Source organism: Pyxicephalus adspersus, chromosome 11 (assembly GCF_032062135.1).
Source record: "Pyxicephalus adspersus chromosome 11, UCB_Pads_2.0, whole genome shotgun sequence".
In the NCBI taxonomy this organism is placed as follows: Eukaryota; Metazoa; Chordata; class Amphibia; order Anura; family Pyxicephalidae; genus Pyxicephalus; species Pyxicephalus adspersus.
The window spans coordinates 6431772-6456639 of record NC_092868.1 but is presented as its reverse complement, the minus strand read 5'-3'; the positions used below and the strand labels follow the sequence as shown (position 1 = coordinate 6456639).

General features: G+C 38.1%; 1 protein-coding gene and 1 long non-coding RNA gene across 6 annotated transcripts in view; one reads left to right on the top strand and one right to left on the bottom strand.

Annotated features, from left to right (window-relative positions):
• Window positions 1-24868, bottom strand: part of LOC140340799 (uncharacterized) — a 36180-nt gene that overhangs the window by 253 nt on the left and 11059 nt on the right. Inside the window, exons 1-3 of one of the 2 annotated variants that reach the window (XR_011922735.1) lie at window positions 11244-11381; window positions 2948-3096; window positions 1895-2049 (exon numbers count right to left, since the gene is read on the bottom strand). This is a non-coding gene — a long non-coding RNA (uncharacterized lncRNA). Of the gene's footprint in view, window positions 1-1894; window positions 2050-2947; window positions 3097-11243; window positions 11382-24868 lie in introns of those variants that run through there. The other variant, XR_011922736.1, reaches the window with a different exon arrangement.
• LOC140340798 (sialic acid-binding Ig-like lectin 12) lies at window positions 10667-22979 on the top strand. 4 transcript variants are annotated; one of them, XM_072426180.1, is made up of 12 exons: window positions 10688-10706; window positions 12358-12458; window positions 12854-12933; window positions 13466-13834; window positions 14233-14490; window positions 17853-17894; window positions 18900-19151; window positions 19418-19453; window positions 20196-20243; window positions 20914-21036; window positions 21615-21670; window positions 22501-22979. In XM_072426180.1, the coding sequence occupies exons 3-12, from the start codon at window positions 12876-12878 to the stop codon at window positions 22513-22515; spliced, it is 1257 nt and encodes a 418-aa protein (XP_072282281.1). In that variant the 5' UTR covers window positions 10688-10706; window positions 12358-12458; window positions 12854-12875; the 3' UTR covers window positions 22516-22979. The 4 variants fall into 4 exon arrangements, with proteins under 4 accessions (XP_072282283.1, XP_072282281.1, XP_072282284.1 ...); XM_072426181.1 differs by having other exon boundaries at window positions 10692-10706; window positions 12378-12458; XM_072426182.1 differs by lacking the exon at window positions 12358-12458 and having other exon boundaries at window positions 10667-10706.

The window sequence follows — 24868 nt, the reverse complement described above, 5'->3', positions numbered from 1 at the left end:
CGTCATTCCCCATAACCCCCCGTGTATTACACTATAATACATCTTCATTTGATACACCTAAAAAGTTTATTTTATTTTTCTGTGTCTTAATAAAACATCCACGCCATTGCCCACTCGCAAGCATAGAATTATTTTGCACATTTTAAAATAACTACTTAAAAATTGCAGTATTCATTTGTATCAGTATGCACGAACATTTTTGCAGAAGCGTAGAGAAATGTTTATTGTTTTTTCACACCTATTACGATACAAATTTCCTAAAGGCAAAGGGTGAGTGTGGTTTTTAGAGGAAGTATGATGTCAAATCTAACCTAACATAGTGCTAGATCAAAGGCATCAAGGAGACTTGTCATCCGTAGATAGACAACAAGGAGACAGATTGAAAGCAAGATATGAAGAAAGGACTTTGGCTATAAGTCCTAACCAAACGGATGACAATTTCAGAGAAATCTGCCCACTTATTCTGTAATGACTCACCCTTGATATTAATCTCTACCTTAAAAGAACGAGAATGGGGAAAAGGAAGAATAATTAAAAGGTAAAGAGACATGACACTCCTGGCAAGATTCTGGGAGTGCTGAGTATCCTACATTCATAAAGAGTGACATTTACAATTTACATCTGTTTTGGGAGATTTTGGTTCCTTATTGTTCCCAAGATTCCACAGGAACCATTATAGTAATACCAAATGCCAAGTGCCATCAGAATTAAATGTATATAGAATAATGTATATCTATATACATTATTTCCAGAACTACGCCACTATTCATTCTTAAATACGTACATTTCCTTGTGTGCCATCACTGCTTTTCAAAATATAATCTATCATTAGAAATCTATCATTGAAATAACTTTCTGGTCTTCGGGAAACCCCTGCTATAATTTCACTGTACATTAGTGTGGTGATCAGTTGGAAGAATTTGGAGGATCCCTTGATGAGAAACACCAATCTAGAGTGACATTTCTACTGTCCATATATACATATATATATATATATATATATATATATATATATGTGATATATTTACACATATCAACATCAACATGTAGGCCAGTCCGGAAGATTTACTTGGAGTAATTTAAATGTTGCCAGAAAAGTCTCCCTGTTGACGGCCTCATCTGTACTTGATATTGTTGTATTTCAGCATATGTAACAGTGGCTTTAATGCTTGGTGGAGCACTAAAGTGTTGCAAGTGAGGTCAGTCTAGAACATCATAGGGTGATTATTGAAGGTAAACTCTTTCTGCGATATTGTCTACCATAAATATAAATATATATATATATATATTTGTTATATTTACATGTATCAACATCAATGTCACTGCTAAATTTCCATTATATCTTATAAGCGTGACAATACGGCTCTCCTATTACATACCATAATTATTTAAAAAAAAAACATCTCCATTCTCTAAAAGTATAGCCCATAGAGCCATTAGAGATCTCCAGATTTTTTTACTTGATTCACAAGAGTAAGGTTTATTATTCTAACCATGAGAATGTCAATTCCAAATCTCTTTGGTTATATATATTCCTATTTCTGGATAGAACAGGAAATATTTAAAAAGTTTAGAGTTTAATGCTATCCAGGGTCCCCGTAAATAGATTCACCCTCATTCCTGTTCTGGGGAGAGTATTAATGAAACAAGGAATGTGAAAAACTGCACCAATATATATATATATATATATATTGTATTTGTCTGTTTTGTCTGATTTACCTTTGGTTTCTGTCCCGATGACAAATCTTCATCTCTGCACTCTGATTATAAGAAACAACTCACTGTTCTTGTTTCAATTACCATTCTTCATCATCATTTGGTTACAATGCTATATTACTCTCTCTCTCTAATATAAATTACATATACCATATAACTCATGAGAATATTCACTTACTTTCTTCAAAGAAATGAATGTGGTTACTTCTTTGCTTCTCTTGTGCAGCAACACCACAGTATCACCCCTACTAATGAAGGATATTCATAGAGTCACAGGAAGCCCAATATAGAGGGTGTCATGATACACTCACATCACTTCTTAATACTCTCCTCCTGTTTAATATTATAGAGGAGACACAGTTAAAATAGGTAATAAATATAATATTTAAAAAAAAAATGTTTGAGATCAATTGAGATGTCTATTTTGGTCAAGAGTTCTTTCTTTCATTTTTAATGGATCACCAAATATTGCTTTTATTTACCAGTTTTCCTTTAACTACAAATTTTATCTACCTTATAGAACAGAGAAAGAATTCTCCAACTGTGTGGGATTCCATTCATCCCAGCATACGCAAGACAAGCCAGGAATGCCAGTTTTCAAAGGTTCTCTGTGCAGGTTCAGCTTTGACCCCAGACACCCAGAGCAACCAGGCAGGCAAGACATATTATTGCAGAAGGATTATCTTTTGACCTGCAATAATGACCGGCCTGATCATACAAACTAAAAAAATGGAACGTTAGTTACTTTCAGGCTCCCAGATGCTTCTCCTAAAATGCTATGCTGTCAACCTCAAAGTTTGATACCCGCTCTGTTGTGAGTTTGAGTATGGTTGAGTTGCCATTAATTCCTCCAGAGAAGTAAAAGAAGAAACCACATAACCAGAAGTGACTTTGTGCTTTCAGGCGCTTCCTTGAATTTTTACCATAAGTATACAAGCGATGCACCTACATCCCTTGCATTGATCCCAACTTTTTGTACATACCTAGCTTTACTTTCTGCGGTTTACAAGTCCCCTGAAGAAGCCTAAACAGGTGAAACGCGTCAGAACGCAACACTATACCGCTCATGATTGGTAAGTGTTCTCATTTAGGGATCAATATTGTTTGGAAGGCTAGTCCCAAACATTCCCCTTTACAGCTCTGCTGGGGGGATGGGACTGCTTTGATCGATTGTCTCTTATGTTATCAATATGTATTGAATGTATGTTATATGACTGACAATATAACTTACTCATTATACCTTTCATTTATTTTGCCTTCAAAACCCCAGCTTGTGTTGTCTTCATTCCTTCAGCAGTCTACCACATCCACATCCAAACACAACAAAGTAATCTCCAACTGCTTCCAGTTATGTGGGAGCTATTGGCTGCATGGTTAAACCTGTGGAAGAACATAGCGATCAACTTTAACCTTTAAAATGGCCCTAACTGTTCAGGGGGAAATGTTGCCTAAATATTTAAAATATATAATAAATATATATAATTAGCTTCTTGCTCCTAACAGATGATAATTTTTGCTTCCAAAAAGCCAATTGTCAAAAACGGTGTTCCCATTGGTGGTGGCCATCAGGGTGGAAGACCACTCTGTTCCAATGGGCAATGGGCTTCCTGAAAGCTGATATATACATTAGTTATGAGCATGTGACCATAAATATCAGGGCAGCACTGCACCAAGCTTTGTGCTAATATACTGAAGTTAGCTTAGGCAATGGGTTTGCTCTGTTCTATAGCTGGACCAAATGTTGAAAACTGGACTAATAATTTAATAAAATAACCAATATAAAATAGTTTTGGGAGGAGGGGAGTCTGTCGGCCAGTTACATCATCTTAACTTTCGAGAGTAATCCACAAAACCAGAGAAACTTCAAATAGTATGGAAAAGCAATTTATAATTTACATTTATGCCATCTTGAACAGGCCATTGGGCACCAGTCCCGTCAACTCTTTCATCCCAAAATGTTAGTGGTTAGTGTAAGGCTAAATTTCAGAGAAGTGGTGGGAACAGAAGAGTTCCAGCATTTCGACCTTTACACCCACTTGGCAGCCATGGTTCCAGCATGGAAACCAACATTTGGAAGTGGGTGGAAGGGGTCAGTACCAAACAACTAACACCCTCATTCATTCCCTATGGGTGGCCAAAAGCTTCCAGTTGACCTTTTTTTAAAAACAATTTTGGGACCTAAGTGGGCAAAGCTCTGACCTCATTTCGTCAATGGACCAATGCATATATGTTGTTTTGGGCAAAAGAGTCCTGTTGCTTGTCCTCTGTAGTGGGATATACCTTCTTTAACACCTAATTGGACAAAAATGTACATATGTACAATAATGAGTGTGGTCTATTGGGGGGGAGGGGGTAGGCATGGGTATGCTTTTAAGCATGCTTTTGACACAAAATGGTTGAAGTGCAGATTTTGATAATGTAAATAGTGCTGATACATATTCTAATCATGCAGAATAGAAGATTAAAAATAATATTTTCACACTTATCACTATTAAGTGCCGTAAGCTGCTCTGAAGTTCCTGAAAATGGGGGGTAGTGTGACTTTCACAGGAAATGTAATATCTTAAGCCTGCAAGTGCCAATATAAAGGAAACAGTGAGACATATGTCAAAAAATGAAGATGACCATGGGACAGATTGAAAAAAATATATTATGATATCTGTAAAACATGACATGACAGGCGTGTAATCACCTAAACTTTTAAGAATTTTACCAAAAGTTTATCAATGTTTTTCCTGTTCTATGAAAATGGCTTTTTGTTAAACTCCTCCCCCTAAGTAAGCTACATTGACAGGTCAGTACTTACCTGTCTCCCCAATGTTTTCCTCTGGCACCTGCAGGCTCCAACTAATTATGTCAGTGCTGGAAGACAGCTATCACTGAGGTCTGATACAAAGGCGGTAATCACAAAATGAACCCTATAGGGGTCCAGTCACTATTGAGACCTTTGGGATCCAATTCCAGGGGCCCTTGACACGCTGTCATACAGCCTCAGCCTTTTTGACCCAGAGAGCACACTCTTTGGGTGAATCTCTGCTGCAGAGGAGCCCCGGGTGGATATCTAACCACGTGACACCCGGAAGCATTCTCTCCACACAAAGGCAGCTCACTCACCAAGCGGCTGTAGTCAGAATCTAGCCCCATCAACCAGATCTGGAGATTTACACAGGCTAGTCAACACCCTGGGCACCACCAGTATCCTTTTTTCCCTTCTTTGGGACCCATATTGACCCACAAAAGCAATCCTGAGAGGCCATATTGACACGTGGCACCACTCCACCTAACCAGCTCTTCAATCCATCTACATCCACTTTATTCAAAGGCATCCAAAGAAGGATTAGGATCCTATATACTTATAGACACCTTTCACTCCTCCTGGCACCCATACTGTCCCATATACCGTACTTTCTACCTATTTACTTTTGATTGTCACAGATCCTCCCATTTATACAAAGGCTGCAATACCTAAGCTGGTGGGTGGCTGCACACAGTTTATTTATTCCTTCTACACTTTCTACACTATAAGTCCTCCTTAATATGGGACTTTGGCTGCAACATTTACCCTGAGCACCAGCTATATACTGTATATTCCTCTCTGTGTGGTGCCTGTTTTATACTGTGCTCCCCTTATTATTGGCTACACTTTAGTAGGCACTAAACCACATCTGAACTGAGAACTCTAATCTTCAATTGTGGTTGCCTGGAATTTTTCTTAGTGCTTTCCAACCACCTTTGTTGGATCCTGCAAGTTTTACTGATTTATGCCTATCCCTAGTCTTTAATTCTGGATAATATTATACAGTAATATCTTTGTACTGGCATTAAGACGTTCCGGATCCAGGAAGCACCCATTACAGAGTCCTAGCTTCTGCATACTAGTTGTGTTCTGATTGAGGGCCATACTCTGAGAGTTATGATCTAGCTCCACACGGTGGACAATGCATCTCTGGCATTTACCTATGGGTGTATAAGCAAATATTGAAATAGAGAGACATTGGTTTTTCTAATCCCCTCTCACCATACATTACATTACAACTCCAAAAACCTGACTTTTAACTTCCATGGGTAAGGAAAAACCCAGTAGCCAATTCTCCTAAAATATGGAAGATCAGGAACTTTTTTGCTCGCTCCAAAACCCCAGGCCCTAGTGGCCTTAACACCAGTTTCAACACCGATCAAGCCGCCATGTCTGGTCTGGAACCACCTGACTTTTCACAAGAAGACTCATCTTCTAACTTTCCTTCCTTGCTTGCTGAAGACAGGGAACCTACATGTCCTCCATGCCCTTCACAAACTTCCATGGACTCCTCAGATATATGGGACAGGGACGTGTATTTAAGATCACCACCTACCAAAACAGACTTTGAATCGTACCCTATACGCATTCAAAACTCTTTCCCCTCCGAACTAGCCACACTTAAATCACATCTTGGCTCTAGAATAGAGGAGGGGAAATGAACAACTGAAGATCTTTGCACCCACATACAAAACCACACCCACACCCCCAACAAACATTCTGTATTGCTTCAACAACTCCTATACCAGCATGATGACCTGGAGAACCAGAGCCGCCGTAATAACATACGGATCCGAGGGCATCCAGAATCGGTTGAGCCAAAAGACCTTCATGCAGCTGCAATCTCTCTGTTCTCCAAAAGCCAAGGAACAATGGTATAGAAATAGAACGTATTCACCGCACCCTTGGCCCAAAAAGTCAAGACCCAGACAGACCCAGAGACGTGATCTGCTGAGTTCACTTCTACCACTTTAAAGAACCTACCATGAAGGAGTCCAGATCGCAAGAAGAGTTTACCTTCAATAATCGCCCTATGATGTTCTTGACTGACCTCTCTTGCAACACTTTAGTGCTCCACTGAACATCATAGCCACTGTTACATATGCTGAAATACAACAATACCAAGTACAGATGAGGCTTTCTGTTTCAACACACGCGCAGAGGTAGCAAGTCCGCCGCCTTCCGTCAACAGGGAGACTTAGCTACTTTTCTGGCAACATTTAAATTACCCCAAGTAAATCTTCCTACGCCTTTGATCCCCCCATGCTGTGACCACTGACTAGCCTACAGGGGCTTTGTCACACCCCTGGCATAAAATGATCAACTATCTCTTTCTACAGAAGGTTTGGTTGATGACCCAGTGAGATATTTTTGTAGTTGTCTCTCTATTTGATACTGTTTTGAATTATGTTTGCAATGTTTCTAGTTTAGGAAAACAAATTGTTTTAAAGAAGCTGATTTATGTATGTACTCTCCCCTGTACAGCTAGCATTAGCCTATTCACCCAATGCTTAATTTTGCACATATTCAAAGGCCTGGCCCGGGTGGTGGGAGCCTCGCCCTGACCACATGAGCTACCCTTTCTAAGGGAATTTGCGCAGTTGATTTGCACTGTTATTGATTATTTTGTATTGTTTGTTTATATTTTTCTGTTTTCTTGCACTGTCTTATTCTCCTGCTCCTCCCCCATTTCACCTTCTCCAAGGCTCTTACCCCCTGCTCCTGGGAGTAACTAAACTATTAATGTGCTTTAAAAGCTTTTGAATAGCCTCTATTTGTAATGGGCCCAGTCCATGTTGTTACATATAATGTCAAAGGGTTGAATACCCCTGAAAAACTTTCCACAATATTGGCTGAACTACACAGATTAAAAACACAAATAGCCTTCATACAGGAAACCCATTTTTGTAATGACAAGATTCCGAGGTTAGGTAACAAGAGATTCCCTATAGTACATAATAGCTGCACTGACTCGTCTAAATCCAAAGGGGTTAGCATACAGTCCTGTTCTATTGGCTCAAAAACTTTATCAGACCATGCTCTGGTGTCAATTTCCATTGAGTTATTGTATAACTGCCTGGAACTGGAGACTAAATGAATCCCTCCTCCCTAAATGAATCCCTCCTCCCTAAATGAATCCCTCCTCCAAGACACAGCTGTCTTAGAAGACGTCAGCTCTGAGCTATCTCATTATTTCCACACCAATGATAATCCTGAAAGCAACCCCCTCTTAATCTGGGAGCTTCACAAAGTGGTGATTCGTGGTATATTTATTAAACATGCGACTAGACTCAAAAGGGAATGCCAGAGGGAGATAGGTGACATCCTCAACTGAACTGCAATCCTAGAATCCTCTCACAAATTTTCCCTAGATAATACAGTGGGCAAAGAACTCCGAGTTCTCCATGAGAAACTTTCACTGCTTTGCCTTGACAGGGCTAAGTTTGCCCTTGCTAAATGCAAGAGAATGTTTTACGAACATGGCAACAAAAGTGGCCGTATATTAGCCAATGCTCGCCATGTACAAGAAACTCATTTATTCTGTTTCTCATAGACAACTGTGGACGTAAAATCTACCATACCAAAGATATAGCAGAATCCTTTTGCCAATACTACTCAACACTTTACAACATTTCAGGACCATCTTCCCTTTCGCCAATAGGAGAGAGGGTGCAGGCAATCCCAAAATATCTCCTAGAGTGCAAAATGCCCTCTCTTTCTGTACCCGAGAGGGAGATGCTAGAGGCGCCTATTTCAGTGGAGGAACTTAAAATAACCATAAGAGAGACTCCCATCGTTAAAACTCCCGGGCAAGATGGCCTAACTCTGTCATACTTTAAAACTTTTCAGGATCCTTTAGCATCTCACTTTCTTGCAGCCTATAACCATCTTACTGAAGGTGATCGGTTCTCTCTGGACTCCCTACGGGCCACCATCATGGTCATACCCAAAGAAGGTAAAGATCCCCTTTCCCTTTATCTCCCTTCTTAATCAAGACCTCGAACTTTTTACATAAATTCTTGCTTCCAGACTAATTAAGATTATGCATAATCTTATCCATTTCGATTATGTTGGTTTCATGCCCAGCAGGGAGGCCAGAGACAACACGACCAGAGTACTAAATTGGATATACTATGCCACATCCAAACACATTCCGCTCATGTTATTGTCCACAGATGCTGGAAAGGCCTTTGATCGAGTAGATTGGCTTTACATGGATAATACCCTTCTACACATAGGCCTTGGCCCACGAATGCTCCCATGGATAAGGGCTATCTACTCTAAACCCATGGCCAGGGTTAGAGTGAATGGACTGGTATCGGACCCACTGTCTATCTCTACATGAGGTGTTCGGTCCAGAAATTTGCGGCTTACGCCAATGACTTTGTTTGCCATAACCAATCCTATTATCTCCTAGCCTAACATCATGACAACCCAGAATGAATTTAACTCCCTGTCAAATTTCAAATTATTACATATATATTACATATATGTAGAGCATTACATTTTATCAGATCGAGCAGATGGGCCAGCCCAGAAGAGTTAAGAGATGGTTCGGGCAAGTTCCAATTAGATTTTTGGAAGACCTTGCAGATCTCCCACTTTATGTCTACCCTCTGATCGGTTCTACTTTATTGCAGACCCCTTACACCTTTTGAACAATTATGCTTAGGTGAGGGTGGCATCAGACACGCTTTATCTGTTGTTTATAGGCTCTTACAAACTCCACCCCCGACTACACACGTACATTTTTTAGGTCATGGAAGATTGATCTGGGTCTATCACTATATACAGAACAAAAGTAAAGTATCCTGTACCCATAAGGCGTCCATTGCTAGCAGATACCAAGAAACCTGTTTAAGGTGGTCTCAGGTTACACCACATTTTCCCGGCTGTATCAGACAGCTGCTGGAGGTGAAAGACAGAGAAAGGCTGGCTCCTGCATATATTCTCAAATTGCCCCCTCCTGAGGAATTTTTGGGTTACTGTTGGGTCCATGGTTCATCGAATGTCGGACCAAGATATCCTAGATGACCCGATTTTTTCCTAATACACAACTCATTTTCACAGAAGGCATATAAAAGCTCAGTTGTCAGGCACCTTATCATGGTCGCTATTTCCTGTATATCCACCTGCTGGTGGAACCCCAATCCTTCTACAATCTGTTCATGGCTAGGTGGAGACAAATAAATTCCCGGCAAGAATTCGAGGCACTGGCAGGAAGGGGGCCAATACATGGTTTTATTGGTCGCAGTTCATGACAACCATCGAATACCATGACTAATTTGCTCTCACTTAAAATTTTGGTGTCCTATCTGGCCCACTCTTTAAGCATTTCTCCTGTTTAGTAGGCTTTTGTTGGTTATGCCTATACAGATCCCCTATAGGAGCAACCCCCCCATTTTAGGAACCTTCCCCTCTATCACCTCCTTACTGCTCTATCCCCCGTCACCCCTTACCTTTTTATCTACGTGTTCCCGAGTACTTTACCGTTTTATTTCGGACTTTTCTACCAAGACTGTAGTAACTGGTTTGGAATATTACATTTACAGATGTCATGTTTGTACATTTATTTTGTTTTATCTAGTTGTTAAAGTATTTATGTTTCCCCTTCCCCATTTTTCTTCCAGTACCCTCTTGAAAGTTTTAAAAAAAAACATTTGCTAATAGCTAATGCTTTTTAATAAATCCGTTCCGGGTTTGATGGATCACCCAGGTTCTCACATGATAGTTTATTATCTCAAGTCTCGTAGCGCTTTAATAAATCAGTTCCTATAGAAAATTTTTATTCATATGTTTAAAAAAAATATATACGGACACAAATGCTAATCATCCAAATTATTAAATGCCTTTTTAAAAATATACCTAATATTAATAATAATAATAAAATTACTTCTAACATTTCACATTTTAGAATCCTAAACTGTTCCAATATATAAACACATTTTGAACATCCAGTAACTTTTTTTGAACACTCGGTTACTTTGTTATTTAGATTACCTTTGATTGCATTTGCAACCAAACAGAACAAATTGTAAAAGGTTGTAGCAGCAAACACTCCACTTTAATGCAATACCAGTTCCCAACCACTTGGTGTCCCCTAACACACTCCTGTTTATATTTATTTACTCTGTTGCCTCCTATCAAGTTTTATTTTAGGCTTTGAACTTTGGAGGATCTGGGAGTGCTGTGGGTAAGGTAGAAATTATTTCTTTATCTATCTTTGTGAATAATGCTGTAATTTCATTAAGTTAATTAGATATATTAAGTGTTTCTATAAGATGTTCATATTATACAGCATGCTGTGCTAAAAGCTCTAGTCCAATGTAAATGTCAATTTATTGGAAGTATATTACAGGGCATATATATAATCATAAACAATGTATCCTAAATCAATGGATGATTGATTGCTTTTTTAGGACATTTTCTCTCTGAATTTACCTAGAATTTACTAGGTGAACATCTGGGTTTTCCATTCTTCGCTGGGAAATCCAAGTCATTTGAACATCTGGTGTATTTATAACACTATATTGCCTGTGTGGGCTGTGGGGTGTGGATTAATGAGAGCATTTTAAGTCAGCTGACGATCAGTTTGTGCTTTGATATATTGATCTGTAAGAGTCAATATGATTGTATGTTTATGCATACAAGCTCATGGCAAATGAAGGGTTAATACATCTTAAAAATTGCAATTAAAGGCATATAAAAATCAATTAGATTAAATACTCACTTGCAGCATTTTTTTTTGCATAAATGTTTTATGGGCTGCTGCGTGGGCTATCTTGACTAACTTGAAGTCAGTCCCATATCACAGCCCAGCCCCCTCTTTGCCCCTTTAGCCATTGTGCCGTTGGACATGCTAGCAAATATGACAGCTCCAGAGGGGTCGATTCTCTTGCACAACATCCCCTCTCTATGCACCTAGCAGCCTCCTTCTTGTTTAGGGTGTGTCTAATTACTATCTGTGTTGGCCCAGCTCCTTTGCTCCTCCTATGATTGCCCCCTTTATGTAGCTCCTGGAGAGGGTGTCTGTTCTAAGTCTACTGGGACTGCCGACATCACATAGTTGTGCCAACTTCAATCTTAGGGCTTTTAGATATCCACACAATGGTAAAAGCATTCATGAAATATAAAAAAATATTCTAAATCAGTAGGTAGATTGTTGCTGAAATTAACAAAGACAGGGTCTCTTTAACATTAATAAAAATAATAATAATAATATTATTAAAAACACAATGAACTGATTTAAAAAGCTTTGATTCACTGCAGTGGAGCCTGAGAGCTGATCATTGCTGAAGGAAATACATTTTACTCTAATGGCACATGCCATTTCTGAGAGGTGACAACGTGTGGTATAAATATCAAGCGAGTACAAGTTATAAATAGACATTAAAGGACAACAGTTACAACTTACTACACTGTTGTGACTGTTTGATATTGATTTTATTTAATAAAATAAAATTAAATGAGCCAATGTGGTTGTTTTTTATGTTTTTTAGACTATGTAGTATAAAGGCCTGGAGGCAAGTTTTGGATTTTTGTTTTTTTTGTATTACTATGTATATATTTGTTTTTTTGTTTTTATATGTACTGTATGTTTTATATTATGTATATGTATTGCATTATGTATTTTTATTTTTCATATTACATATATATATGTGTGTGTGTGTTTTATTTTTATATATTATTTTAATGTATATATTACAGTATATTTATATATATATATATATATATATATATATATATATATATAGTTTTTTTTTTACATTTTAATCATTTTTAATATTATTCTATTTAAATGTTGTAAATGTATGTTGTTTCTTTTAAATATAATTTGCATGCAGGGTTTCCCTCTATGATTTAGGATCTTCTAAAGATGGAATCTTCTTGACTGCCCTCTTCTAATTGAAACTCCATATTCCAATTGATCCAATAAGAGCAGCAGGTGATTGTGCATGGCCTGAGAAGCATAGATCTTATTCAGCTGTGTACTGTAAATTTCAAATATTGGGCTCTAGAAATCATGAAAAAACCCTGAAAAGGGAAAAATAAAATTTGAAATATTCAATGTGACCATTCTATTTAAAATTTTTGATAATATAAATATACTTATATTAAGGATGCACATATGTATGTATATTTTATGTTGTATATATTATATATGAAGCAGCCTGGTGGCTGAGTAGGGTGTGTTAACTCATTATAACTCATTTTGCACCGCCACTGATTCAAATTAACAGTTTAGTCCATTGATATATCCATTTCTGTAGCCAAGTCCCTATTAGCTTTCATTACATGGCCATAATGATAGATTTAAATTTTCCACTTTTTGATTCACAGATCTTTTGTCCTCTTTGTCAAGATGGAATTTGGTTCTGGGATCTGGATATACTTTGCAGTCATGTTTCAGGTTTGGAAAGGTAAGCATGTGCTTGTGGTCAAAATGGACCATTACTATGGTTCACGGGTTCCAAAAACGTATACCATAGAAAGAGCTAAGAGAATCATTGCAGACTATTTGGTGATTATACGGTAATTATTGATTGGTTGCCAGTGCTTACTACATATGATTGATTTATTTATTGATTGCCTGATTTTTTCTCGAACCCTGGAGAAGATAGATCATTGTGATTCTTCCAGGATTATCTATCTTCTCCAGTTTTGGAGAACCTAAATCAGTCAGGCCCATTCTGGCAGGCCAAGGGTCCTCATTTATGGGTCAAAGGAGGTTTAGTAGATACACTTGAGGAGGACCAACATGGGGACAGAGCTCATTACTTCTCACATCACCTTGTTTCATGACCATCTCTGAACAAAGCAGTATTTATGTATGTCTTCCATCTTTCATTGCAAACTTTTATCACCAATGCAAATATCAGACATTAGAGGATTGCCAAAAAGTTCTTGGTAGAGCCGCTTTTTTTTCCATTGATGTACTTTCTTATTTTCCAGGCAGCTGGTGTCAAAGTTCCCAAGATGGGTATTCTCTCCAGGTAGACTCCAATGTCATTGTCATACAGGAGGGTCTGTGTGTGTCCATTCCATGCCAATTTACTGCTAACAACAGAAAGATGTTCACCAACAGCACCGGCCTCTGGAAAACAGATTTGGCAAGTGTGGTGGCCTCCAATGATAAGTCCATTGCATTAACGAAACAAAACTTTTACCTGAAAGGAGACCCAAATGTTGGGGACTGCACACTGCACATAACGGATGCCTCAAAACAAGATTCGGGGACCTACTTCTTCAGGTTCGAAGAGAGCAAAGACAGCATCAACAAGTTTAATTATATGGCTAACAAAATAACCATCCAGGTGACAGGTGAGTCATTCTATACTTTTTTGCCTACTTTAGCTCTTAACACATAAAAGGTCAATCCACTCTTCCATTTCCATTACATTGGAGATAAGTTGCCTGCAGAAGTCTGGTTAGAATCCAACACTTTTAGAAGGGTTGATCTCCTAGTTTCCCACCATGCTTAGCGCTAACTTCTATTGATCTCCTCACCACTGCAGGACCCAAAAGTACCATGGAGGTCAGTAAGAGGAACCCATGAGCACAGCGGGAGAAGCAGGGGCTTGGCACTCCCAGAAGTGCTGATTTCTAAACAGATTTCAGCAGGTTATTTAAAACAAGATTCAGCTATTTGGGCAAATTTAGTTCTGCAACAGAAATGCTTTGGTTACTGATGTTGATGGTCTGTGTTTTTTCCAAGACAGATCTCACCCAGAAACCTGAGATGGTTGTCTTTGGAGAGATGGTCGCCAAAGAAGAAGTGACCTTGACATGCTTCCTTTCTGAAATCTGTTCACCATCGCTAGTGAAATGGTGGAGGGATAATGCCAATGGGGTTTTGGAAAGCACATCTTTGACATTTACCCCAAGTCTATTGGATCATGGAACGTCTGTAACCTGTGAAGTGTCCTTACCAAAGGTGGACGCTTCAACTAGAAAGACCTTTGTCTTGGATGTTCAGTGTAAGTAGACCCTCAGAACTTTCTAGTTGTGCATGGTATAACAGCCGTTCTGAACCATTTTAACATGGCAGAACCTTGAAATATTTTATATTACGGAACCTTTAAATATATATAATATTATGTCTTCAGGGAACCTCTGCTATAATTACTATATCCACAGCTCACAGTATATTAGTGTGGGGAGAATACTTACATTTCTGGCAAGTTCAGCCAATACCAACCCAAAATAATTGTTGGAGTCAGTTGCAACTGATCTGTTCAAATTGCTGAAGGATCACCTAGCAACCTCGGGAGGAACCCCATGATTGTACCATGATGCACAACAATATGCTATGTAGATTTTAATGGACAGTATCAAAATTTTATTGCAAGTATCGGAGTTAGGCAATCACACTTCTTTGCTGTGAAGTTTGGAATAAATGAACTTCAGATAGAAAAGTCTACCCCAAACTAAAACCAAACTACCATTTGTGGTTGTTTTAACTTTTTCAAAATTGTCAATCTCCAAAATCCTAAATCCTCCCCAAAAGTTTATTATAGATCAGCGATGAAGCAAAATTGTTCAGAATGGTTTGTGAAGCTCCTGGAAGCTCAGCATTTTGAGATGAGGAAATTAAAAAACATCTTCCGTGTACCAAGGATATTAGAATGGAAGGGTGGGACATGGTGGTGCAGTTAATAAAGGATGCTTAGGGAATACCAGAAGACATTTTTAGGCAGTACCAGCCTTTAAAGTAGAACCTGATCACTTTCTACTATGAGCCTTTTGGAATTGTGAACCATCAAAAAAAAAAATTTTTGGCATTTGGATCTGGCAATGTGAAATTTGGCCTAAATGTTATATCCTCAGAAAATGTATACTCTTGTGGAATCAGTAACACTACCTGGAAGTGTCAGTGGCTTCTTTAGATCTGGTTTAGCTGTTACTCTCCCTTGCACTGATATAATAGGAACTGCTTCCAGTAATCTATGTGATTGCTTAGTGAACTGATATAGCTCAATCCTAAACTTAATGGGCAACTTTTTTCCATTGAGATAATGTACTTGACTTCCCAAAGACATAACAAGAAATGAGAAAATCCCTTCTAAGTAAAAGAACTTCTCCTTTGGACAACTGTCAAGAACTGTTGCCATTGGAAAACCTGTATTATATTCGGGAGAGAACTCAAAATTATGACTTTCCGCCTACTTATCCAATAATTACTAGGACACATATAACGCGTCAATCTTCTGAGCATGGATACAGAGAACAATAAGGAACCCAAAAGAGATTCTCACCCTTTACTGGATCTAAAATTATAAGAGAAAATTTTACATAATACCTCAGCAATCCAAGTAGATCCTACGCTATCCAGTTTTCCCTTTTTGATTTGGCACAGATTGGACACTGGCACCACCATCTTCTTTCCCTTCTTCCAGGTTCTTACGCCACCTGATATTGTACTGCATAAGTGCGAGATCGAGTAACACACTTTATGGAAAATGTAAAAAAAAATGCAGATTTCACTGTGAATGTGTAGGATCAGCATTTTTTTTACATTAGAGGAAAGCTCCACGCTCAAGATCAGGATTCCCCTTTAATTTCGACCGCCGTGGTGGTAAGACAGAAGGAGAGGTGTCTTCCCTTTCAAATTTATAAAAAATAATAATAAAAAAATAAAAAGTAGTTATAAAATGATAATGTAAAATATTTAACTATTACATATAATAGGTGTAATAAAAAAATAACTATAATAATACTGTAATACTTATAATAAGTATTTAAAAAAGTATAAAATGTGGTGATAGGTTTTGAATTAGGATGTATTTAACTCCCACGTTTTCCATGCCAGGGGATCATTAAATAAAGTAATGCGAGCTTCAACTGCAACAGGCTTTAGAGATCACTTTCATCTTCTGCAGACCACTGCGAAGTCTATCTGGCGATTCTGTCTAATAGATCTGTCACCACACTGAGTAGTGGCAGATCATGTGATCACCATGCCTAAAGAATCATCGGAATCAAAGGAATGCTTGAGCCCAGTAACAAGTATTTCTGCTGCTTCATCAGTGGCTATAAAGGAAAGCTCTGGGACATGCAGCATACAGTGTGACAAACTCACAAAATAAATAATAATATTAATATTAAAAATAGCAAATAATATAATAAATGAAATAATCTTTAAATAGCAACTATTGGATTCAGTGGATTCAGTATTTCCACAATACTGGAAAATGCCTAATATCTTAACATCAAAAATACTTGTTGGCTGTATGTGACATATAAATATCAAAACTCATTGCAAAGTAATACTTCAGGACTTAAAAGGAATAAGCAGTTAGTAGTGAGTAACATTTCTTTTTTCTGTAAATAAAAAAATAAATGTGATTTTTGTTTGCATTCAGCATTGGATTCCATTGCAAGCATGTTAGGAATGCCGTACCAGAATCTAATCTTAGTGTATGCTCATCTGATTGTTGTTGCCAAACAGCCGCGTCTTAGGCGCTGAGCCATACCTCGGCACATCTGTTATCTGTCACTTATGAAGCGTGCCCTATGTAGATCTATTATTGCCTTGTACTGTGTGTGTTTTATTGCTGTGAGCACATAGAAAAAAACTGGTGCAGAGAAGTACAATACATGGAACTTCTTGTATTCCTACAGATTTGAGAATGTTGTATTCTTGTATTGTAGTTGTATTCTAATTAGTTGCTAATAAGATCTGGAAATATATCTTGTCCACATAAGAGCTTGAATCTCGTGAACTGGGTCATATTGCGTTAACTAATAGTAAATAAAAGTTGGAATTGCATATTTTTAAATCTGACCTTCCGCCTTCCATTTAGTCTTGCACAATTGTACCGGCTCTTCTCATAATTGCTCACTTTAATTTTACAATGTGAACTTTTTAAGTCAGATAGAGCCTGGTTTATTTTCTGGCTGGATAACTTCCAACATAATTTAGCCATTTCCTCTCCAGCCTCTCCAGGTCCATTTCTTCATTATTTGCATTTTGGTTCAGTTTAAGCAAAGTTATAATGCCAGAATTTAATCATAGACAATAATGGGTGACATGTTGGCTGTCTCACTGTGGTTGCCATAAATAAGTATCATATACTTCACATAGGGATGACCAATACTAAATGTGGATTGGACTAGTTTGGAGCCCAATTGGCATGAAATCTTGTCCAAGATTAATGGCAAACTTTGTGTTTAATACTATACAGGATATAGAAGCAAATACCAGTTTTTGCACTGCAATGTAGATGTTAGGGCAACTCAAGTATGGGAAGGGATGGCTACAGATAGATGTGGTTGCCTTGACTTCCTTTGGAATAACAAATCTATGATATTTTACTAATCTAGTTTATTCTTGTTTCAGATCCCCCAACCATCACTGTCAGTACTGCCGTTGACTCTTCAGGTAATATGTTCTATATGCTGTTTCTTATTTATCCATTGCCATGTAATAAGCCATTAGGCTTTGTTGTAAATTTGATAAGAGCTTCCTACACTGGATGGCCCAGGGTTGATGAACCACTGAGCATCACACCTATAAGAGCTCGGCAAACATCTCATTCCAAAACCAAGGCCGTAATATGGAGGTGCTCTCCTCCTTATCCCTTTATCCTCACATACAATCCAAAGGTTTTCCAATATTTGGGGGTATCCATGGGAATTTGTACTCATTCAGCCAAAAGATCATTTATGAACTGAGAAAATAATAATGGTCAATACCTGTCGTAAAATCAGCTTTCTAATTCATCTCAAAAGTGTTCAATAGGGCTAAGGTGAGAACTGTGTAAGACTCTTGAGTATACTGGTATAGAACTGACTATTCATCACATCACACATATGTAGGCACAATGAACATCCAATTCTGTAACCATGGAGTTGGTCACACCTTTGCAGCACTAGCAGCCTCCACTCATCTAGGAAGGCATTCAATTTTTTCCAATTTCTGGGGTCTAACTGTTGAGCCATACGTGCATTTGTGAGGTCAGTTGCTTATGTTGGATGGGAAGACCTGGCTCACCAATTGGTTTCCCGAGTCTTTCGAAATGTGTTTAGTAGGGTTGAGGTCATGACGTTCAAGTACCTCTATACCAAACCAATCAAACCATGTCTTTATGGAACTTGCTTTACCCACAGGTGCACAGTCATGTTAGAATGGAAAAGGGCCATCTATAAACTGTGACCACAATATACCAAAAGTGTAAAAAAAAACTAAATTCTAGATCTGTCCTCAGATGAGTGGAAATTTTCCAATGGGAATGCCTTCTCTGGGGACAAATGTCTAAGAGAAAAGTTCTCCTTACCTTGGGAAATTTCTTTGAGCTTCTTTTCCAAAATTGTAATTTGACAAACATTTGCAGACAGCTGTGTTTGGAAAACCTGAATACTAATTTCCTAATTTTTTGACCTGTAGGAATGACTTTAGAGAAGCACACCGTGGCCGTGAAGGAAGGAGATTCTGTGGCTCTGAGATGTTTGGTGGACAGTAACCCAGCGGCTGAAGTGACCTGGACCAAAGGAGAGAAAACCGTAGTGAGCAGTGTGACCGGACTGAAGCTGGAGCTGTTTTTGACAAATGTAAAGCCCAGCGACACTGACACATATAGCTGTACAGCACTGAACAAACACGGAGACACCAGCGACTTTGTTGATATTGAAGTGGAGGGTAAGTGGTGGAATAAAGGGTTGTTAGGGGAAACTTAGGTTTCTCTGCATTTTAAAAATCATCCTTATTTTGATCCTACTAGATTGTAAGCTCTTCGGGGCAGGGTCCTCTCCTCCTGTATCACTGTCTGTATTAGTCTGTCACTTGCAATCCCTATTTAATGCACAGCGCTGCGTAATATGTTGGCGCTATATAAATCCTGTTTAATAATAATAATAATAATAATAATAATAATCGTCAATATTAAATTGCATTTTTTCTTTCAGCAATCCAAGTAGAATCAACTACCAACCTTTACACTGGTGAGAAATATTTTACATTTGTTTATTTTGTATTGTATTGGTGTACATTCTATTGCATTTTTCGTATGAATGTTCTGTAAAAAATGTTAAAAATCAATAGATATCCTCACAATACCATATAAACCAGGGGTTCCCAAAAGGTGGATGGCGATCTACCAGTAGGTAGCAAAGGCAAAGTGAGAAGATCACGGAGCCCTGCCTTTCAAAATAAACTCTACCGTGTACAGGAGTTAAGTCCTACTTTTTATTGTTGGTAAACCATTTTGACTTGCTTATTTTAAAAGTAGCTCACAAGCCAAAAAAGTGTGGGCACCCCTGATATAAATGAACCATACCATATTTATGATAGAAGCCAGCATGTATACGATAAGACCCCATTTTCAAACTACTAGGGCCCTCTTATTTTTCTTATCGCCAAATCTTAAAAGCAAATTTTATAGATAGATAGATAGATAGATAGATAGATAGATAGATAGATAGAGAAAGAGAAAGATATAGATAAATATTTGTATATGCCAAAAGCTGTTGCTACCTGACACTGTGTAACAAAAGAGTTCAGGGACCCCTTTACTTCTGGGCCCCATAGCATTTGCATAGTCTGCTATGGGTATACTTACATCCTTGGATATAAATTATGGCTATTATTTTTACACATTGTTATTTTTTATATATCTTTTTAAAACAATAGACAATGAGAGTCCTGACCATAAAAGCTGAAAATCTAATAATGTTTCTATTACAGAGAGATCTCCCAATCTAGAAGAAGTCACAGCACCTTCCCCACAGCAAGGTCAGTGTTGTCCATTATATTATTATTATATTTGCCTACCTGTAGTGGTAATTACTGCACCCCTCATTCTTGTATAGGTGAATCTGGAATTGATGCTAACAATGAGATCAAAGAGAAAGACAAAAAAACAATAATATTGTGTAAATGCACAGTGGGGCATTTGGCTAGGGAGTCTTGGCATGTCATACATGCATTGGGTAAGATCCTGCCCCTATGACAGTTGAACAATGCCTAAAGCCCAACTAATCTCAAATCTGTAGAAGGATTGATAAGCCAAAACAGTGTAAAGAATCAAAATAGTAGACAGAATTTTTTGGGACAAATGTGCTTGCACACTGCACTACAGCTATTTCTTCCCATCTTTTAATTTCATATAGCGCAGATATCAGTCTTATGTGTCCATGTGACATTCAAGATGCAAAACTAATAGATGGCAGACTAAATTTCCCAGCATTTCTTTATTCAATAGCAAATATATATATGATGGGGGCAAGGTTTGTAGTCATAGCAAGACAGTAGGGAGCAAGTGATTGACCTCAATTTGGTTAGGTTAAGTTTGGTTAAAGTTAAGTCATCCATTTAGGGTTTTCATCTTCTTTAAATTTTTTTTCTGATGAATGTGTGGTGCAATGGTGAATAAAGACCACGTGTGTTCCCTTATTCCATACAGAACATCAGACAATTGATTACAAGCTCCTTGCTGGACTGATAGCCGGAAACATTCTTGTCCTGACTCTGATCGCGCTGGTACTTTTCTGCTTTGTGCGGAGGAATATGAAGAGAAGGCAGCAAGGTATTGGCTAAGATGCTTTAAAGACAGAATACCTCAAAATGTGACTTCTAATAACCTCTAGAAACCAATGATCATTCATCTTTCTGTCATTCTGAGTACCTCTGGAGTCCCCATGTACTATCATATCCCATGTACTTGTTCACATTGTCATTTGACTATACAGCATTTTGTGCTTGAAGAGCCAACTACAATGCCTAACAGGTGGGGGAACGAAGGACATGCTAGTATTTGCACAGTATTTTGCTTGTTCCATTGCAGGGATCAGGGTGCTAGGCATGAGAGAGGAAAGAAGATGAGACACCAGATAGTATATTTTTTTAACATAAACAGAGATGAATGCAGTTCCAAGACATGCCTCTAGGTGTGACCTAAAAATAAACTGAGATAATTTTTCTAATGTTATTTTCTGATCAAAATAATCTAGGTTTATATTTGAGTATATAATAAATAAAGGTTCACTTTAAAACAAAGCAATATGATAAAAATGTAAATCAATTGACTGCTATGAGATACTTCTACTTTTATGTCCAAAATCTGTCCTTCAAGGATCTCTTGATACATACGACTTTATTTTCTAGGTATAATCAACAATGGTCAAGAGCTCAGTTCACAGGGCACAGCATCGGCCTACAAGGTATATGGCTGTATGGGTATTGGTAGGATGCATGCGTCTAATCTCTATATAATTATACTCTGACTATGGGTGTTTATAATGCATTAAAAAATGTAAAGCCAAGTAAAAAAAATAGTTAGTTGTTAGGAGTGTGATGGAAAAAGAAAACACTCCCTAACTTTCCCATTAATTTCCACTAATTTTACAATGAGATACAGATAATACAATCCTCGGAAACTACCCAAAGAACTTACAGCAGAGTGGAAACACGTAACACCCCACAACTGCACTGTTTTCCAAATATCTTACAGCAAGTTGGGGGTTTGGGGGGGGGGGGGGCAACACGAACCCCAATTACTCCCAATAATGTTTCACCAGGGTGGGAAGACATACTCCCAGTTTCAATATCCAAGAACAGGGGTTAATATATTAATATATTATATTATAGAAATCAATGGCTCCCCATAATACTTCAGAAGCAGAGCAATTCAGTTGGTTTCTTATATCTACCTCTGTTCTGTTATGTCTGGCTTTTATCTCTGCCCTCTTCAACTCTGTGGAATAAGCTGACCCCATATGGATATATATGGCAAATTTTTTTAATAAACACAAATCAAACTTTCTACTTGTATAAATAAAACAACACCAAATAAATATATTTATTTATGTAGCTATGTAAGTGTGGTCACATTTTGTGAAGTTATAATGGATTACTCCCTCCACACTCATTGGCTTTGCTAGCGTTTATATAATAGCTAAATGGATGTTAAAATTTCATAGTATTGTAGTGGAAGTACAATTTGATTTACCCATTTTACACCTGAATAATTCTCTATATTTTTCCTTTGAAGGGTTTCAATAATTAGGATTGAAGAAGAGATTTATACATGTTTTGTCTTGCCACCATTTGTTGCCACCAATATCCCATGGGGCAGAAGACTCGGATCCTTGATTTGGAGGACTCTGCTCTTTCCTCTACTTACCACCGTTTACCTTTCCCACATCATCATATCAATCATAGTATACCACCTACTGTGCGTCCCCTTCTCCAATTATAGCACCAGCTTTGCCCCATGTCCTGTCCTTGTGTGGTGTCCACATCTTCCACCTTGGTGTCCACAACCAACTGTTGAGAACATTCTAATGTCCCCCAGATGGCTTTTCAACTGGATGTGCTGGATATGAAGAGCTAAATCTGTAAGATACTCTGATCCTAAACAACCACATCTAGAAGGACCTTCTGCAATGGTTCAAGTACTCATGAGTATTGCCCAAGTAGAGTACCCAAGGGAAAGTCACTACACAACTGAATAAACATAAAAAGGAAGTAGATTGTTGTATTGATTGATGTGAAAGTTTTAGTGTTCAAGTGATACCCTTCATTAGCTAACGTAGTATAGAAGTACACCTTTGGGATGGTTTTAATCACTTCAAAATTAGAAATGTGGAATTGTCTGAAAGTAATCAGGTTGTGCTGTACTGTCCAATTAAAAAGCACGGCATGCTTTGGTAACAAGCGGCAATGCACAGTACATATCGAGGTTTCATACACTTATCCTCTTATTTCAGCCTGATATTTCTTTGTAGATTGTTCTTGTGATGAAAAGACTTTGTGTGTAGACTTTTTGGCAGCTAACAGAAGACGTATGATGGTGTGTTCTACCCAGAACAAGTTTGGGAACTCATTAACCAATTGCATTTGTCTGTAGTCACCAATCAACCAATGATGCTTCCTTTATAATATTTTTAATGGTTTCTGTAGAATTAAAGGGAATTGGTTGAGCAACCGGTTTACATTTTAAGCCTTAATAAGTGTTAGGATTCTGCTGGAGTGTTCATAATTACTTATTGGGTTAGGTGAAAGGTACAAATTTGTAGAAATGGGTTGAGTACAAGTGTATAAAATAGCCATGTTTAAAGGTTATCTTTGGGCCCCAATAGATCCCCTTTTTTTACCCCAGAGCTGGATCATCCACAAGGAAACTTTAGGCAGGAGCTTATGTCCCAGTGGGTGTCCAAGGGTCCCGACTACAACCGTACAAAAGTGTGAACCTGCTTCTCGCTTTACTAGGAAGAATGGGCCGGAAGGTGGATGGTGTCCAATGGTGAATGCCAGTATAGGCAATGCAAATTGGAGGGTTTCTTCTGTTCATATTGTAATCTTTATCAATGTCAATGAAAAATATAGGGAAGCAAAGCTTCTATGGGCTCATTGCTTGCTTAGGACCCCTTTCTTCTTTATTTCTAACTAATCTTGGTCATGTGACGTCCTGGTTACAAAATTTCCTTCTTTAAAGGACATGAAGTCCTTTGTTCAGATGACCACATCGCTGCCTGTATGATGTGGACATTTCCTATGGCTGTCCAATGCTGGGATCCTCTAAAGATCCAGAACACAATCCAAAAGGTGCTTTGGATGGCTGCACAGGGGCATATCTGCAAGGCTTGATTACTGGAAATGGAGAGGGCCCTAAACAAAGGATTTGATAGATAAGTATACACCTGCAACACAAGGTATTTAATAATGATAATAAAAAGTCAATAAGAGTATGGAAGTGGTGGAATGGAGAGGGCTATTCTTTTTTTTTTTTTTTTTTTTTTTTTTTTAATCCATGGGGATTGGCTTAAAGTTTTGGATATAAGAAGGTAGTAGTAAAAGACCAGTCAAGTTACCATTCCTGGTGTCCCTGCTTGGTGGACTTTCATCCTTTCCTGCTATCCTGGTAGCCATTTTCAGACAGATATTGGTGAGAAATCCAAAATGTTACAATTGTCATCAGAAAAAGAGGTGATGATCCCACAAAGGAACAACCTGTCCAACTATGGAGATGTCCTCTCACTTCTTTCTGTGTCTCCTCAAAAACTCAAAAAGTGAAAGGAAATGCCTCCAATGGGGGGTGTAAAGCTTCTCAAAATTAAAAAAATTGTTACACATATACTTTAGGAATGGGGTCAGAGATTTGTGTAGGGGGCTCTTTTTACATAATTTTACCCAAGATACACTTAACTTTTACCCAAAATGTATACATTTTTCTCATCGGATGAGCCAACTGCACATTTTTAAGTTTTTGATAAAAAAGAAAGGGCCACCCTAAAAACCACTGCACTCAGCAATGGAGTATAGGGGAAGAAGGCAATAGGAGGAGGAAACCCATACCAGTCAATCACATTTCACAGTGATCAGCAGATTATTTCTGAATGGTTGCCATTTTCTTTTAT

Excerpts from the sequence above, each read along its gene's own strand:
- LOC140340798 (XM_072426182.1), top strand. The coding sequence starts at position 12,876 with ATGGAATTTGGTTCTGGGATCTGGATATACTTTGCAGTCATGTTTCAG. Across the intron at positions 19,152-19,417 it reads TGTTGATATTGAAGTGGAGG|CAATCCAAGTAGAATCAACT; the intron begins GTAAGTGGTGGA and ends TTTTTCTTTCAG. Across the intron at positions 21,037-21,614 it reads TATGAAGAGAAGGCAGCAAG|GTATAATCAACAATGGTCAA; the intron begins GTATTGGCTAAG and ends TTTATTTTCTAG.